The 18,486-nt window shown below is 43.1% G+C and overlaps 1 protein-coding gene across 1 annotated transcript; it reads left to right on the top strand.

The window, feature by feature from the left end:
* The first annotated feature begins 2,892 nt into the window (after positions 1-2,892).
* On the top strand, positions 2,893-17,387 carry LOC141156947 (cytochrome P450 4B1-like). The gene is made up of 12 exons (XM_073643535.1): positions 2,893-3,173; positions 7,391-7,535; positions 8,038-8,082; positions 11,217-11,344; positions 11,450-11,574; positions 11,830-11,981; positions 13,549-13,655; positions 13,742-13,932; positions 14,150-14,283; positions 14,623-14,687; positions 15,415-15,497; positions 16,834-17,387. The coding sequence occupies exons 1-12, from the start codon at positions 2,955-2,957 to the stop codon at positions 17,009-17,011; spliced, it is 1,572 nt and encodes a 523-aa protein (XP_073499636.1). The 5' UTR covers positions 2,893-2,954; the 3' UTR covers positions 17,012-17,387.
* Positions 17,388-18,486: the final 1,099 nt, after the last annotated feature.

Genomic DNA, 18,486 nt, shown 5'->3' with positions numbered 1-18,486 from the left:
AGTTACTAAAAGGCCTAGAAAATAAACCGCAGACGTGGCTGAAGACCAGGCCCAACGAAAGAGTGCCCTGAAGCCACGCCCAGGGGCGATGCACAAAGTGGGTTGATGCGGTTCCCACCAGCCAAATTTCAGTTATCTGGAAAAAGACAATCCCCGGATTGTGGCGTAAAGACTTATCGCCGCAGTGACTGCTTTAAATTTTTGTTGGGTTTTTGTAATTTCTGACTTTGTAACCTGTTTGTAATGTGAATTGTTATTTGTTAATTATAAAAGGTATCCTCAGTCCGGGAGTACTGAAGTTAACTAGGGGGGAATGTGGCACCCCAGGGGTCCAGTTGCCACAGTGGCACTGCCTCCCTCACAAGAGGTGATGCCATGCCTGGAAGCAAGCAGGGGTCCCCTAATTAGGTTTTGCTAAGCATGCAACACTGTCCTGGCTTCAGACCAACAAGGGGAGCACCTCCCCTTGGCAACTGGGATCTGGGGGCGGGGTTAGTTAGACTTAGTGTGAGGAGTTGAAGTGAATACATCGACGAGAGAGGAACTGGGGAGTGGAGCTGCGCAGAAGTTCACCCCAGAAAGAACCAGCACCGAGGAACTGGACACGGGAGTCCGAGGCTGTGGGGCACTGAACGCCCAGCAGCAGAAACCAGAGGGCAGGAGACTGCAGGTCTCCTGGCCCCATCAGACGCCCGAAGGCTCAGCAGCACCGCAGGGCCCAGCACCGCCACGTGGGAGCGACTCACCAGCAAGCCCCGAGCTGCCTGCCATACGGATGAGCACAAAGACGTTGCACTCAGGGACGAGGGCCACCGCACAGCTACAAGCAGCAGGACCAAAGAGATTAGTGGAAAGGGAAGGCCTCCAACTTCACCTGGTGAGGTGGATTCCTTACTTGCTTCCAGGCTGCCCGGACTTCCACTTCTAGCCAGTACCCTAGTCTCGGTTTGCCTAATCACCGCCAGTAAAGATAAGAGGAAACCGCCATTAAGTTGTGGACTGATTATTGTTGCACCATCAAACCCTGCACTACAATGCCCAGCATCACCTATAACATCTACACTGCCCTGGAGCTAAGCTCTATCTGTGGAGAGCCACACCAGCTTTGCTGCACTAACATCAGCTCCAGAAGACCTGCTCCGCAGCGGTGGCTCCCTGTAGCCGCATACCACAGGTGGCGTCACGAACTTTGTACATAAAAACTATAAAATCCCCTTTTTCCTGACCGCCCTAGGTCACGGACTGGGTCACCGCCACTGTGACATCTCCCCAAGCAACGACCGGCCCGGCACCGAGTACCCCACGGCCCAGGGGGCGCGTAATATGCATGCAAGCAGGAGCGTATGTCCAAGACAGGAACCACATAAGATATTTAATGCATGTCAATATTACTAGTACATTTAAGTATAAGCACTATAATCTATCAAAATATAATTGCACCATCCCATATGACCTAACATATTATATAATATACAGCTTGAAACCAGAAGTTTACATACACTATATACAGTAAAAAGACACATCTGCATGTTTTTCTCAATATCTGACATGAAATCAGAATAAACCTTTCCCGTTCTAAGGTCAATTAGGATTACCATAATTTTTTTAATATTTGGCAAATGGCAGAATAATGAGAGGGAATGTTTTAATCCATTATGACTTATCTTCAGAGCTTCCGTTAAACTGTTAATGTTGTCACAAGATCGTCCTCCATGAAGAAGTATTGGACATGATCTTTATCACGGTTGTGGAACAAAGAAATCCGAACATCACCCGCCAGGAGATTCCACAACTGTAGCCTGGAACCTAAGTGCTCAGCCTTAATTTTGGGCAGATCCAAATCTCTAAAAAGATCATTCAGTTCACTTTGTGTTATAAGGTGTGATTCAGTACAGATTACTAACTGAAAGTCTGGATTGTGAGAGGAAGATGCTTCACGACACCAAGCACTCTCATCTTCATCACTTGACTAGACTGAAAATGTTTCTGGTGCTTTGTGAACCGGCAGTTCTTCTGTATGTGGTACTGGTCGTATTGCAGATGTAATGTTTGGATACTGTAAATTCCACTTCTTCTTCCTTGAAACTCCCTTCCTAATTGTGGGGAACAATGCAGAAATAGCAATTGGCAGTGTGATCAGTTGACTCTCTCCAGATCATTATGACTACAAAAGGCATAGATTGCCTCCTCCCATGCAATGGGTAAGATGTGATGCACATCTATTGCAGCATATGTGTGGAGCCCAACTCTTGTCCTGATCGCCTATTCTGCAGCCAAAATACAGGTTGTAGGCTTTCCTTATCACGGTAGTCTAGTATCACCTTTGTGACGCAAATGTGACTTCTCCGCATATGTAGCAAGAAGTATCTGCTTGCTAATGCAAGAATGAGGTATGTCTGAAAAAAACTATAGAAACATGTCAATATGCTAAGAAACTAAGCTAAGAAATCCTAAAACTGTATACCTTATACAGAGAGCATTAATAAAAGTAGGTGATGTAGGATTACATCACCGGAGCTGAATTGGAGGTTTTTGATTGATCACCCTAATATGATAGAATACTGAAGGCTCAATAGACTAAATTGATGATGAAATAATAAAGATGCAATTTTTCTATAAGCCTGCATGAAAGGTGTCATAAATAATTACAACCTCTTCTGGATCTTGAAAATTTGAGCCAATCAGCAAATTTAAGCATCATAATCGTTTTCAATTTGGCTGTAGAGCAGTGTTATCAGCCAGACCTTTAGAATTATGAGACTTGACACTTGAACTGTGGATTATAATTTCACTGTTTTCTTCCTCTGCACAATCCAGTTTTCTGATCACTGGTGTGTATGTGTTTCTGTGCCACTGCACACACCTTCCTCAGGCATTAGTCACCTCCTCTATTTATTACCCTTTGGACTTCTCAGACCGTAGCTCCTCCTGACACTATTATATAAAGTCCCTTTATGTATAAAACAGATGAAAATCCCGACATGGCTTCTCCCACGCTGCCAGGACTCTTCTCCTTGAGCCTCGCTGAGCTCCTGCACTGGGCAGCCTACCTCTGTGTCCTGTTCCTGGTCTACAAGGTCTCCAGTCTATTCCTGAGACAGAAGAAGCTGGAGAGAGTGTTCAGTGCTTTCCCGGGTCCTAAACGTCACTGGTTGTATGGTAATGCCCATGTGGTAAGTGCCGTTACATATGTGTTTGCTATAGTATATGTTTTCGGTTTCTGCATTTTAGGCAAATCACCAGAAAATGCTGCACTATAGAAAATGTCAAAAAGTCAAAAGTGACCAGATTTTGATTATAATTTAACTGCCTTTACTCCCCATTAGTATTCCATGTGTTTTTTTTTTATTTTTCTTATTAAATACGCCATAGGGTTTAAGAGGTATTAGCATTTTTATTTAGTATGCTCAATATTCTGATTTTTATTGTATTTATCAAGGGAACATTGCTCACAGGATTCTCTGTATTTATGCTGCTCTGCATAATTATTCTGGGAGCAATTCCCCCTTGATAAAAAAAAATAGCATCAAATAAAAAATACATGTCTCTGGGACAGTACTGTGAATTTAAAACGAAAAACAAAATAGCAAGGTAAACCAAAAAACTAAATATTCAGGGTAGAATAAGGAATAAAACATGAGCAAAAGCTGGTAACATTTGACCCTGTGGCAGATCTTCTTTAAGTGATTGTGCCTTACTAATAACGGGTGCACCGCCAACCAATACCCAGAGTTCTTATTAGTGATTGACGGCTGCCAACCTTGTATTGTTGTAAAGGAGTGGAAGATCATCGGCACCCGATCGGCATAATTTGTGCTTTATGAGTACAAGATACAATGATAAGAAGAATGTAGTCACTGTATAGTGCAATCCTGATTCCTTAGGGCCTGTTAGTTGTTGCTACACTTTTGTCTTACAGGTCTTTGATTGCCGAGGATGGCAATGAGGGGAAGGAGGGTTGTAAAGGATTGGAAGATCATCAGTACCCCTAAAATCTATGCTACAATTATATGATGTTGCAGTGTCTGTTATACCTGTTGTGACATTCAGTTGTTCTAAAGGCCAATCCCTATAATTGCAATGTTCTCGAGGGGAAAGAAGCAACACTTGCTGACACAGGCCCTGCAGTATGGAGCTTTTTATGGGTTCTTAATTTGAGAGATGTAGTGGAGTGGAGCTATTAGGCTGGAGTTTTTGTGGGCCAAGAAGGAGGACAGGGGTAGCAATCACGTAACTAAAGTTTAAAAGTAGCAGTTTGGATCCCAAATACGGCCGGAATGTTTTCGATGCCCAAAGAAGTGGATCAGAGGGGAAAGAGGGCTCAGCTTCAGCAATGTAAGGAGCTAGGAGTCCAAGACGGTACATATGTGGGTTTGTGGGGACCCTAAAACAGCAAGGGAGAAGATAGGGGCGGAGGCAAGGTGTAAGCCGGTCGTTGAAGTGCTAGTGAAAGAATACTTAGAATGATAGTAACACACACCCTGAGGAACTAATTTCACTGATGTTTGAGTCACTATAACAGACCTTAGCCAAGCTACCCTTACAATGTGATGTTTCTATTTCCCTAAAAGGCTGCTGTGTTAAGGTATACTAACAAAATTTCCCAGAAAAAAAGGAAGATGTCCTGAACTCTTGAAAAAGTCAGTACATTTCTCCATCATTTCCAAAACATCCCAAAATCATTGGTTTCAGAAGAATTCTTATGCCGTTGAGTCTTGCGGGGAAGGGGACCCATTCTTGGAAGGGCAAATAAGGGACACATAGGGGCATTTTCTTGAAAACAGGTCATTGCTACAGCCATAAAGCTCTGTTATTACATATTGCAAAATACACTAATGCCCCTTGAGTTTTACCTTTGAACTCCAGAAAATAAATGTAGAATTTTATGTTTGGTCAGTGTAAGGTGGCCATCTTCTATACCACATTTGTCAGCTGTGTAGATATATCTGGTAGGACCATGCAATGACCGTTCAATTATCCACTTTCTAGGTGTGTACATAAACAGGAGGTCACACAACTGGAGAGATTCATCTCATTTATGCCATAAACAAGTTGCTTATTATATATAATTTATAAAGACAGGAGAGAGAAGCAGACAGTGGCCAAACTCCAAAGTTATTTATGCCCTATGTGCCAGTGTTTCTTAAGTTTTATCTGAGGTCGCGGTTACAGAGGTCTCATCCTACTGATAATGTAGCTGTTATATGAAGTGAACATGAACCATAAACTTTTATTAATACGCAAAAAAGGATAAATAGACTCATTTCCATTATAATCCTCTATTATAGAGGATAATGAGAGTACCCAATACTGAATATATTAATTGTCATACCTCATTAGAAAAAGTCATAAACTAATTCATATACTATCAAAATTTATATAAGTTCATTATATCAAGAAATACAGAATTACACAACCAACAGACAAAGCCCCTTTTATAAAATAGCCCCTAAAAAAAACATTTAAAACTTCGGCAGTGTGGTTCTAGATGTAAGTATTACTTGGCATGATGATTATATATACAGTACAGACCAAAAGTTTGGACACACCTTCTCATTAAAAGATTTTTCTGTATTTTCATGACTATGAAATTTGTACATTCACACTGAAGGCATCAAAACTATGAATTAACACATGTGGAATTATATGCTCAACAATAAAGTGTGAAACAACTGAAAATATGTCCTATATTCTAGGTTCTTCAAAGTAACCACCTTTTGCTTTGATGACTGCTTTGCACACTCTTGGCATTCTCTTGATGAGCTTCAAGAGGTAGTCACCGGAAATGGTCTTCCAACAATCTTGAAGGAGTTCCCAGAGATGCTTAGCACTTGTTGGCCCTTTTGCCTTCACTCTGCGGTCCAGCTCACCCCAAACCATCTCGATTGGGTTCAGGTCTAGTGACTGTGGAGGCCAGTTCATCTGGCGTAGCACCCCATCACTCTCCTTCTTGGTAAAATAGCCCTTACACAGCCTGGAGGTGTGTTTGGGGTCATTGTCCTGTTGAAAAATAAATGATGGTCCAACTAAAAGCAAACCAGATAGAATAGCATGCCGCTGCAAGATGCTGTGGTAGCCATGCTGGTTCAGTATGCCTTCAATTTTGAATAAATCCCCAACAGTGTCACCAGCAAAGCGCCCCCACACCATCACACTTTCTCCTCCATGCTTCATGGTGGGAACCAGGCATGTAGAGTCCATCCGTTCACCTTTTCTGCGTCGCGCAAAGACACGGTGGTTGGAACCAAAGATCTCAAATTTGGACTCATCAGACCAAAGCACAGATTTCCACTGGTCTAAAGTCAATTCCTTGTGTTCTTTAGCCCAAACAAGTTTCTTCGGCTTGTTGCCTGTCCTTAGCAGTGGTTTCCTATCAGCTATTTTACCATGAAGGCCTGCTGCACAAAGTCTCCTCTTAACAGTTGTTGAAGAGATGTGTCTGCTGCTAGAGCTCTGTGTGGCATTGACCTGGTCTCTAATCTGAGCTGCTGTTAACCTGTGATTTCTGAGGCTGGTGACTCGGATAAACTTATCCTCAGAAGCAGAGGTGACTCTTGGTCTTCCTTTCCTGGGGCGGTCCTCATGTGAGCCAGTTTCTTTGTAGCGCTTGATGGTTTTTGCAACTGCACTTGGGGACACTTTCAAATTTTTCCCAATTTTTCGGACTGACTGACCTTCATTTCTAATTTAGTAATGATGGCCACTCATTTTTCTTTACTTAGCTGCTTTTTTCTTGCCTTAATACAAATTCTAACAGTCTATTCAGTAGGACTATCAGCTGTGTATCCAACAGACTTCTGCACAACACAACTAATGGTCCCAACCCCATTTATAAGGCAAGAAATCCCACTTATTAAACCTGACAGGGCACACCTGTGAAGTGAAAACCATTTCTGGTGACTACCTCTTGAAGCTCATCAAGAGAATGCCAAGAGTGTGCAAAGCAGTCATCAAAGCAAAAGGTGGCTACTTTGAAGAACCTAGAATATAAGACATATTTTCAGTTGTTTCACACTTTTTTGTTAAGTATATAATTCCACATGTGGTAATTCATAGTTTTGATGCTTTCAGTGTGAATGTACAATTTTCATAGTCAAGAAAATAAAGAAAAATCTTAAATGAGAAGGTGTGTCCAAACTTTTGGTCTGTACTGTAAGTCTGCAGCTGTTGCTATTACTCCAACAGATTTCCCAACCCGCATAACCTTAACTGTTAATAATTGTTCTTCAAAGTGTCTCATTTATAGTTACAAAGATGAAAACTATAAGGGTTTACTGCAAAAAACATGGACCCTTTTGTGGCTGTACAGGTTGCAACTGATGGACCATCTTCTCTGAATAATAGTCGGATTATCAAAGGTTATAGCTGAAATATTTCTTCTTCTTAACAGTTTAAACAAGATGGGACTGATTTGGACATTGTCAATGGTTATGCAAAACAATTCGACTATGCTTTTCCAATGTGGCTTGGAAATTTTTTTGCCTCCCTCATTGTCTTTCATCCAGACTATGTGAAAGCTATTCTATCCAGGCAAGGTGAGGCATAAATGCTAATTTTTTAATGTTTGCATTTTACTCATTATTTTATCATATTCCTTTTTGTATGTCATTTTTAATGATTTATTATACTTTCTATGATGTTTTCTTTTTTCATAAATCAATACTTCAAGTGAAGATAAAAAAAAAAACGTTGCAATATATCTTACTATAAAAATATATTTCCCAATTTATCAGTCAATGACTCTTAAAAACTGCTCAAATCTGTCTACAAATCTGTCTTCAATGAAGGATAAAAGAACACCTGCCACTTAAAAAAGTCTATCGAGAGAAAAAGGGTGAGACACAAGCAGAAATAGTGCTATTCCTCGGGTACACTCACATGACAGCTTTTTCTGAAAGTGCAATTAAACTTTTTTGTGACTTTTTCTCACTAGCGTGCTCTGTGAAGAATAGTGCCCCTTTTTATGCTCATCAGAATTGTAAGCCTTGTCATTTTTAGTGATTATATATATTAAATACACGTACCATTTCGTTATAGATCCAAAGGACAACTTTGCCTATTACTTCATAACCCCATGGATCGGTAAGTAGCAAGAATTTGCAAGCTGTATAATATTGAAGCAGAAATCCAAAATTCCAAAATACCACAAGATGGAGGATGAAAAAATGGCTAAACATGTGCTGAGCCAAGCTGTGTATGCAAAATTCTGATATTTTGAAGAAGTCTTTTCCAATCCCTCGGTTGAACTTTTCAACTGTATGAACTATGTAACTTTGATCTCATAACAAAAGTCTGAAGTTATTCTATGTGACTGCAGACTGCCAAATGGTGATGCACACACTGTCACCATTTACTGGTATTCCTTGTGCGAGCGGGAGGCCATCTGACTATATATACAGTACAGACCAAAAGTTTGGACACACCTTCTCATTTAAAGATTTTTCTGTATTTTCATGACTATGAAAATTGTACATTCACACTGAAGGCATCAAAACTATGAATTAACACATGTGGAATTATATACTTAACAAAAAAAGTGTGAAACAACTGAAAATATGTCTTATATTCTAGGTTCTTCAAAGTAGCCACCTTTTGCTTTGATGACTGCTTTGCACACTCTTGGCATTCTCTTGATGAACTTCAAGAGGTAGTCACCGGAAATGGCTTTCACTTCACAGGTGTGCCCTGTCAAGTTTAATAAGTGTGATTTCTTGCCTTATAAATGGGGCTGGGACCATCAGTTGTGTTGTGCAGAAGTCTGGTGGATACACAGCTGATAGTCCTACTGAATAGACAGTTAGAATTTGTATTATGGCAAAAAAAAGCAGCTAAGTAAAGAAAAACGAGTGGCCATCATTACTTTAAGAAATGAAGGTCAGTCAGGCCAAAAAATTGGGAAAACTTTGAAAGTGTCCCCAAGTGTAGTTGCAAAAACCATCAAGCGCTACAAAGAAATTGGCTCACATGAGGACCGCCCTAGGAAAGGAAGACCAAGAGTCACCACTGCTTTTGAGGATAAGTTTATCCGAGTCACCAGCCTCAGAAATCACAGGTTAACTGCAGCTCAGATTAGAAACCAGGTCAATGCCACACAGAGTTCTAGCAGCAGACACATCTCTTCAACAACTGTTAAGAGGAGACTTTGTGCAGCCGGCCTTCATGGTAAAATAGCTGCTAGAAAACCACTGCTGAGGACAGACAACAAGCAGAAGAGGCTTGTTTGGGCTAAAGAACACAAGGAATGGACATTAGACCAGTGGAAAATTGTTCTTTGGTCTGATGAATCCAAATTTGAGATCTTTGGTTCCAACCACCGTGTCTTTGTGCGATGCAGAAAAGGTGAACGGATGGACTCTACATGCCTGGTTCCCACCGTGAAGCATGGAGGAGGAGGTGTGATGGTGTGGGGGTGCTTTGCTGGTGACACTGTTAGGGATTTGTTCAAAATTGAAGGCATACTGAACCAGCATGGCTACCACAGCATCTTGCAGCGGCATATGCTATTCCATCCGGATTGCGTTTAGTTGGACCATCATTTATTTTTCAAAAGGACAATGACCCTCAAACACACCTCCAGGCTGTGTAAGGGCTATTTGACCAAGAAGGAGAGTGATGGGGTGCTACGCCAGATGACCTGGCCTCCAGTCACCAGACCTGAACCCAATCAAGATGCTTTGGGGTGAGCTGGACCGCAGAGTGAAGGCAAAAGGGCCAACAAGTGCTAAGCATCTCTGAGAACTCCTTCAAGATTGTTGGAAGACTATTTCCGGTGACTACCTCTTGAAGCTCATCAAGAGAATGCCAAGAGTGTTCAAAGCAGTCATCAAAGCAAAAGGTGGCTACTTTGAAGAACCTAGAATATAAGACATATTTTCAGTTGTTTCACACTTTTTTGGTAAGTATATAATTCCAAATGTGTTAATTCATAGTTTGATGCCTTCAGTGTGAATGTACAATTTTCATAGTCATGAAAATACAGAAAAATCTTTAAATGATAAGGTGTGTCCAAACTTTTGGTCTTTACTGTATGTGATTATCATGTGACAACTACACTCAGCCGGCTTCTCTCAATTCTCTTCTACTGAGAAAGGCATGGAAGTCTAGTTGGCAAATGACTACAACTATGCAAATCACATTCATACAGTCAGATGACTGCTCACTTGTCACAATTCCTCCTCTCAGTGTGATGAGCTGTCCAGTCTGGGGCAGAGGTGTGCTGAACTGTCAATATTGTGATAGACAGCTCCACCGTCTAATCTGAGGCTTGGGTGTACTGAGCTTTCAGTGTGGTGAGTGACAGTCCAGTTGCTCAATCAGGGCCGGGCATACTGGGATGCCTACAGGTGTCTCCTGTTCGGAATGATTCCCAGGCTATTTAGCTGTCTGTCTGCCTCCAATCTATGTTAGTTGTAGCTCTGCTCAGTGTGTTGTGTGTTTGCTCTGTGCTTTGAGTGCTAGAATTTTAATCTTTCTTGACTGACCTTGGATTTGCCTTTGACCATCCGTTTGCCTAGCCCCTTTGTTTTAAAACCCTACCTTCTTGTAATTCTGACCTCGCCTTTGCCTCACCCCTCTGTTTATGATGTACCCTCCTGGCTTTTCACCTCGGACTCCCCGACTTCCCCATCTCACGGCATGTCCGTAAGTAGTGACTAGCGTGACAGCACTCACGCGGGGAATACGGGGAAATTCTGCTAGCGTGTGCATTGGACACTGTCATGATTCAGCAGTCTGTTTATATTTGCACCATTTTAAATAGGATTTGTCACTTGCTATAAATATGTAATTTTCTCCCCTGGTGTATGTTCCACTGTTCTCCTGAATAGTTTTTCATTTATTCCTACATCTCTCCGTTCCTGAGGTATGGCCCCTCTTCTGGCCATGGTCTTCAAGAAGACTCCAAATGAGAAGAGTTGATGATCGCAACCCACCTAGCTAAAAAGACTAGATTTACATACAATGAAAAGGTGGCCATGTTTTAAGAGTGATGAGGATAATGAACCCAAGAAAAACTCCAGGTTCAAGAAAACAGTGGTATTTACATGGGGTAAAAAAATTACATATCTATAGCCAGTGACAGGTCCTCTTTTAACTATACACTTCAGATCTACTTAGGTCTTTGCAATTATGCTTCATGCTATTTGCTGCGGTAACAGTAAGACCTGCTCTAGCCCATATTTAGGTCCCTACCTGTCTTTTGTCTTTCTATCATTTAGGGAAAGGTTTGCTGGTACTGACGGGGCAGAAATGGTTCCAGCACCGTAAACTGTTGACACCTGGATTCCATTATGATGTCCTAAAGCCATATGTCAGAGTGACATCCGACAGTGTTAATGTCATGCTGGTAAGGAGAAATTTCCAGGTTTAGAACTCAAAAATCCTTCTGGCATAAAACAGCCAACCTATTTTCTGATTGCAATGATTCGGGTTAATGCTGAATCTTGTTTAGGACAAATGGGAGAAACTGGCCCCAAATAATAAATCAGTGGAGCTTTTCCATCATGTCAGTCTTATGACCTTGGACACCATCATGAAATGCGCCTTCAGTTACGAGAGCAACTGCCAGAATAACAGGTTGGTTGTTTCCAACAATTTATGTCTAAAACTACACAGATTATCAAAGATATAGAGGCATATCATGTAGCAGCTATGGGGTCATTGGTGAGATGGTTCACAAACCTAGTTGGTTCTCTCCGATATGCACACTTGTTGGCAAAAACCTGCACAGGACTCTCTTCCTCAGAGGTCTGCATTCCACTACAGAAGCAATGTCAGGTACTGCGCTCTGCACAACTGATTACAATTGATCACGTTCTTCTTTTATTGCAGTGAAAATGACTACATCAACGCTGTGTATGAGCTCTCCTACCTGGTGGAGCGCAGAGCCCGCATCTTTCCATATCATAATGACTTTCTTTTCTACATGAGCCCACACGGATTCCGCTTCCGGAGAGCAGTGAAAAAAACACATGAACACACAGGTCAGAAGAGATCATAAATTATAGTCACAAGTTTTTTTTATGTAGCTTTTTAAAGGTTGCACATTCTATATTCCAATGTTAGATTTTGATCTTTTACACATAAACAATGATGGGCCAGCTGGCATACAGTGGTGTGCCTATGTGTCACCCTGGCCTGGATGCCACAAGTGTAATAAAGCTGTGTCTGAGAGCAAGGGGGAGGTTCTCTAGTCAGGGGAACATTAGCATGCAATGCCTCCTGTCTCAGGCCAGTAGGGGGAGCAGGCTGCCCCTATAAAAGCTGGTACTGGGGGCAGGGTTAGAGAGAACTGGACAACCTGTGTCTGAAGAAAGAGGTGTCCGAGAGCAGGGACAGACAGTTGTATTGCACCCTAAGAGGAAGTCTGGCAGTAGGAGAGCCACAAGCCAGAGACAAGAGGCGAAGTGAGCCTGTCTTGGCAGATAAAGAACTCAATTTCCCAGACTTTGGTGTCTGAGGCTGGGAGGATTCCAGATCCTACAGTAGATAACCAGTCCGCAGGGGACTGTATATTCCTTGGCCTAAGAAGCCTGGAGGCCCTGCCACAACAGAAGGGACCAGCAAAGCCGTAGCAGGCTGGGAGCAGAAAGGAACCCACGTCGCAGGCCATACAGTCGAGAATACACGGAGAGCTCGGAAACGTGGGCTGTTACCCTATAAGGAGGAGATAGCCAGAAGGAGCGCAGAAAGCACGGTAGGTCTACACCCTCACCCCGACCAGGGCCAATCTCCCAATTGCTCTCAGACATCCAGGTCCCCTCCTAGCCGGGACTTCTTGTGGGTCAGTTTACCTGTTCTAGTAAAGACCCTGGACTGCACCTGTTGTCTGCGTGCTCCTTGCTCCTCCAGCACTAACGGCACTGGGACGCCCTACACCATCACCCCTATCTTCCATTATACTGCCCTGGCGCCGCACTCTTCCCGTGGGGAGTCACACTACCCCAGCTGCACACACCATCAGCCCCAGCGGTCTGCCTTGCAGTGGCGGTTCGCACTGACCGCAATCCACAGGTGGAGTAGTCGGACATTACCAACAGCACGTAGCGGACTACCACTGGTCTGACCACCCTGAGCCACGGAACCGGGTTGCCACTACTACCCCCATCGTTTCCCTATTGCCCGGTTCCGAGTGCCCCACGGCCCAGGGGGCGAGTCACCTACAATTACCAATTTTAGATAGTAAGATTCGGTTACGGGTGTACGTTCACAACTGTTGGCTATATCTAGCCTATGCCCTTTCTAAATTCACATCCCTCCATGCCCAATCCCCATTTCTCCACGCTTCATACCCTACTTCTTCACTGCCTCCCGTTCTCTGCCTCCATGAATGAAAGTACCTACCAGAATAGCTGGTTTCTTGGAAGTTTGAGGCAAGTTTGATAAAACGCAGGAGACTTGTTGACATATTCTGGAGTCCAACGGGTCTCCCCTTATTTCAGGATCCTCCAAGATGTTTCAGGAGAGTTGGCAAATTCCATAGAGGCGGACTGTGCTATTAGTTTGGTGTCCATTAGGACAGCAATAATTTGCTTTCTCTGGTTATTACAGAGAGAGTAATCAAACTGAGGAAAGAATCACTAAAACAGGAGAGAGAGGTTGAGAAGATCAAGCAGAAGAGACATTTGGATTTTCTGGACATTCTTTTATGTGCCAAGGTACTAAAATGCTCAATGTATAAGTTACCATATATCCTGAGGAGGAGGCTATCTTTCCTGTTAAAGAGATGTGTGTCTGTAATCAGGATGAAAATGGTCAGGGTCTATCTGATGAAGATCTGCGGGCAGAGGTGGACACGTTCATGTTTGAAGGACACGATACAACGGCCAGTGGCGTCTCCTGGACATTATACTGTATGGCTAAATACCCTGAGCACCAGGAGAAATGCCGGGAGGAGATCAGAGGGGTCCTGGGAGATCGGACCACAGTCGACTGGTAAGATCCTAATATATAATAATACCATATATTATTTTTTTATATTGTAATTTAACCCCATGGCAGTGCTGCAGAAAAGTGCTAAACTACTATACTCCCTTAAAAAGCAGTTCTTGGAAGTTTTCATGCTCATCGTGGGCATGGCCCTTTTTTATATAATTGGTAGAGTGGATGTTGTAATATTATTAATTTTATTATTACTGTTTTCTGTTGCCAGGGAAGACTTGAGTAAGCTGCCATACACCACAATGTGTATAAAGGAAAGTATGCGTCTCTACCCTCCTGTACCGGGAGTAGCTCGTGAGCTGAAAGAACCAATCACATTCTTTGATGGGCGAAGTCTACCCAAAGGTCAAACATATTTTTTTTTTATCAAAATGATAAAAACATAATAAATAAAAATACAAAATAAAACTGAATTCTGCCCTTCAATAAGGAAAATACTGCAGCAATAAGCTGCCCCAGCAAGCTTCCAATTTTGCCAGATCTTACCATAATATATACATATAAAAACGATAACATGTATGCTGTATGTAAACCATTTGTTTATAATTTACATGATTTGATCACTTTAAAAAATAGCAAGTTTGTAATTAAAATTGAAGAAGGGGCTTTAATCTTTAAGATGTTTTAATGTAATATATTATGGAAATGTATTATACATTGCTCTTTTATCTTTTGATGTGACAGGTACCATAGTATTTCTGAGTATATTTTGCATGAACAGGTCTCCCAGTATGTGGGATAATCCTGAGGTAAGTGGAGGCTACATAGGTATTGTGACAGAGTCACTGGTGTGATATACGAGGGGAGGCATGTGTCACGCAGGTGGCTCTCCTGTGTGAACTAAAACCTGCTAAATTTCTGCCAGCATGTTATATGCTGTGGGTTAACTCTCTTAAAGGGTGTGGTTTTATGGGAATGGCAAAGAGGGTGGGAGGCCATTCCCCCTACCTCCCCTCAGGGTGTGGCGGAGCAAGGTTAAAATGCTCAGTCACTATTGTTTCCTGTGAGTAGTGTGTGGTCTGGAGAGGGAAGTCTCCAGGCTGTGTTGGGCGAAACCAGAGAGCAACACTAAAGGACTGGTGTTGCTGAGACAACACTGTGCTACCTGCAGCGGGCAGAGCCTTGCTGGCTAAAGGACTCTGTTATACTTTATCTTTTGTTTTCCTGTTAACCCCGAGAGGGACGCTGCTGGATTTTATGTCACACAGTAAACCCGCAGGAAGTTTATCCGAACTGAGTGTCCTGTGTCTGCCGTGTGGAGAGCCGTGCAAGTCGCTTTACCACAGTATTTATCTGCTTAGAATTATTGTAATTCCATCTCTATGTCATGAGATAGATAGAGAGATAGATAGTTAGATAGATAGATAGTGTTTCCGGTATTAATTTTTTATTATTATTATTATTATTATTATTATTATTATTAAAAAGCAATTGTTTATAGAACCTGGTTTATGAGTCAACTATTTTATGATTTAGGTTTTTGATCCACTGAGGTTTTCAACTGAGAATTCATCAAAGAGACATTCACATGCGTATGTTCCATTTTCAGCTGGAGCAAGGTAAGACATCTTAGAGATCTATCAACGACCCTATACCTTGGCATGGAGCAGTGGCTCACTTATTGGTCAATTAGGAAAGCATTTACTCAATGGGGCACAGAGCATCTCAGTTACCTGTTAGATTTGAGTCACAGAACTTTGCAGTTGAACATGAGGGTTGAGGCACAGAGCTTGGCGGCTACACATCACAGTTGAAACACAGAGTTTGGTGGTTACACATCAGAATTGAGGCACAGCGTTTGTTGGTTACATGTCAGAGTTGAGGCACAGAGCTTGATGGTTGCACATCAAACTTAAGCCACAAAGCTTGGTGGTTACACATCAGAGTGGAGGCACAGGACTTGGCAGTTACAGATCAGAGGTTACCAGCAGTAGCAGGAACTGTATCTTAACACAGTTAATAATGTAACGCACAGCATGCAGTTGCAGGGTTGGGTACGCCATCTTGATCAATGTCTACTGTAAGCCGCCTAAGTCAGGGCAGTTCAGTTTTTACCCAGTCACAATATATATAAGCTGAAAGTGGTCTGCCACTACTTGAAATTACCAGTGCCACTTATTTTTATAGTAAAAAGAACTCAGCGCTCTTTTTCTAATTGCAAAAAATGTGAGCATGACACTAAGGTCGGTTTTCTCAAACTTTCTTAAACATCAGATTGCGTGAACTACCAAAAGTGAAAAAGAGAAGAGCACTGAGCAGTAGTTTGACCACTCTGGTCAGAGTCGCTTGAATTATTTGTATCGTGGTTTAATAGGTAGGACCCTACATGAGCACCATGCATTGGGATTGGAGTTCCATGTTCCTTTTTCTACTTCTACACATGGAGCATTCACTCCAGCAAGACCAGCACTCCAGAGTAGTCTCAGCAAGCCCATCTCCAATCATGGATTCCCATAACTTTCACTCTGATACACCTTGGTTTGACACTCTGACCAATCCAATCTCAGAAAGAGAGGAGGGGAGAGGCTCCTGCTGCAGCCAGTTGTCTTAAAACTGAAACTCAGGACCTTAAAAAGGAGGAGTCAGAGATCATGGCTGAGCTCTTGTTAGATTTTAATTTTATTATGAGACAAAATAAGAACAAATGAGAGGAGGATCCCAAACATGTGTGCATGATTGGGTTTATTTATTTTAATATTGCTGCTTTTTTAAAGCTGGTGGATAGTTACCTTTTTTCCTTTAAAAGGAGCATTTTAGGGGTGGGACTTTTTCTTTTTTGCCGCAACCAAAGTTCTTATTTCCATTATTTTTATACATAGCTTGTCAAATAAGACCAAACACCATAAAACATCAATGTCATATCAGACCAAAAACCTTAATTTTCTCTTCCCCTAGAAACTGTATCGGACAGAACTTCGCTATGAATGAGATGAAAGTTGCCATCGCGCTGACATTACCGAGATTCAAACTGAGTATAGACCCCAAGAATGAGCCAAAGAAGATCCCTCGGCTCGTCTTACGTTCTGTGAACGGCATTCACTTGAACCTGAAGAAAATAGAAAAAGCTTCATAAAATCTGAAGACTTCAACCTCTGTGATTCAGTCGTGTCTTTGCTGTTTATATTGTACTAGCTATTGAACCCGTTCTACGCCCGGGTGGCAAGCATTTTTATTGGTATATGCTCCCCCATCCTGGTCCCTGCTCCCCCATCTTTGTCCATGCTCCCCCATCCTGGTCCCACATCCTGTTATGTGCTCCCCCATCCTGCGCCCCCATACTGATATGTGCTCCCCCATCATGTTATGTGCTCCCCCATCCTGGTATATGCTCCCCCATCCTGGTCCATGCTCCCCCATCCTGGTATATGCTCCCCCATCCTGGTCTGTGAACGGCATTCACTTCAACCTGAAGAAAATGCAAAAAGCTTCATAAAATCTGAAGACTTCAACCTCTGTGACTCAGTCGTGTCTTTGATGTTTATATTGTATTGCTCAATACTGCAGTATTGAAGCTGATAACATCCTGTAACATCCACTGTCCAGACTTCCCAAGGCAATAACATGAATAACAATTCCATAATATACTGCTCTTATATGAAAAACTCCATAATATGAACTGTAAATTTCTTGCCGTTACTCATCAGACCCACCAGATGATTGGAGCAAGATGGTGTAACGCCCCGAGGGTTCGGTCGCTACCGAGGTATTGCATCTCACCCAGAGGTGTGATGTCTCACTTCCAGGTAAGGATGGAGTGTGGATCAGGACCCTGACACCTGCATGCATTACACCACATTTCCGGGGGGCAGGGCGACAATGCTCCCAAGAGTGAGCACAACAGTCCCTGTCCCTGGCTGGAGTGGGGGGAGGGAACACCCAGAAAGGGGGAACCCGGTAGTGTGTGGGTGGGGAGAGTAGATCCCGGGTGCACTGTATAGGAGAGTATATATGGTGGGCACCATCTTAGATCAGTGTTCAGTAGAAGAAGAGAGAGAGAGCAGAGAGAGAAGGAGGCAGGGAGCAGAGGCCTCTGCATGGGGCTCTGCTCCGCAGGCAGGCCTGAGAGAGTGGCCGGAGCCTGGAGGAAGGAGAAGGAAGGAAGCGGAGCGGAGGAGGCTCCAGGAACAAGGAACGAAGGGACCCCAGGGGTGTGGACCGGCGAGTCACCACCGCACGCCCAAATCTACCTACGTAGGGGGGTCAGGCCTAAGGGGGAGACCGGTCCCCGAAACTAGTGGAGGCGGGGAACTACCTTCAGCTAGAAACCAGAGGCTGTGATATTTTATGTGGTGCAGCCCCTTGCTACACCCGCTAGGAAGGCACCACATAGGGTCAGGGAAACGGCACCAACATTTACCGGAGAAGGCCCGAGGCAGCTGGACAGAAACGAGGTCACTGGCGGGGTATGACAGGCCAGAGAAAGGACACACAAAGGGGGTCCTGTGAAACGCTCCAAAGTTATCTGGGAGTAGACCGAGCCCCTCACCTGGTGAGCACAGTGCGACATGGAACGTTATGACCAGCTGGAGTAACGTGCATAAAGAACTG

This window comes from Phyllobates terribilis, unplaced genomic scaffold (genome assembly GCF_046119375.1).
Source record: "Phyllobates terribilis strain yellow unplaced genomic scaffold, ASM4611937v1 Scaffold_8__6_contigs__length_399053987, whole genome shotgun sequence".
In the NCBI taxonomy this organism is placed as follows: domain Eukaryota; kingdom Metazoa; phylum Chordata; class Amphibia; order Anura; family Dendrobatidae; genus Phyllobates; species Phyllobates terribilis.
This window is presented reverse-complemented; position numbering and strand designations above follow the sequence as displayed.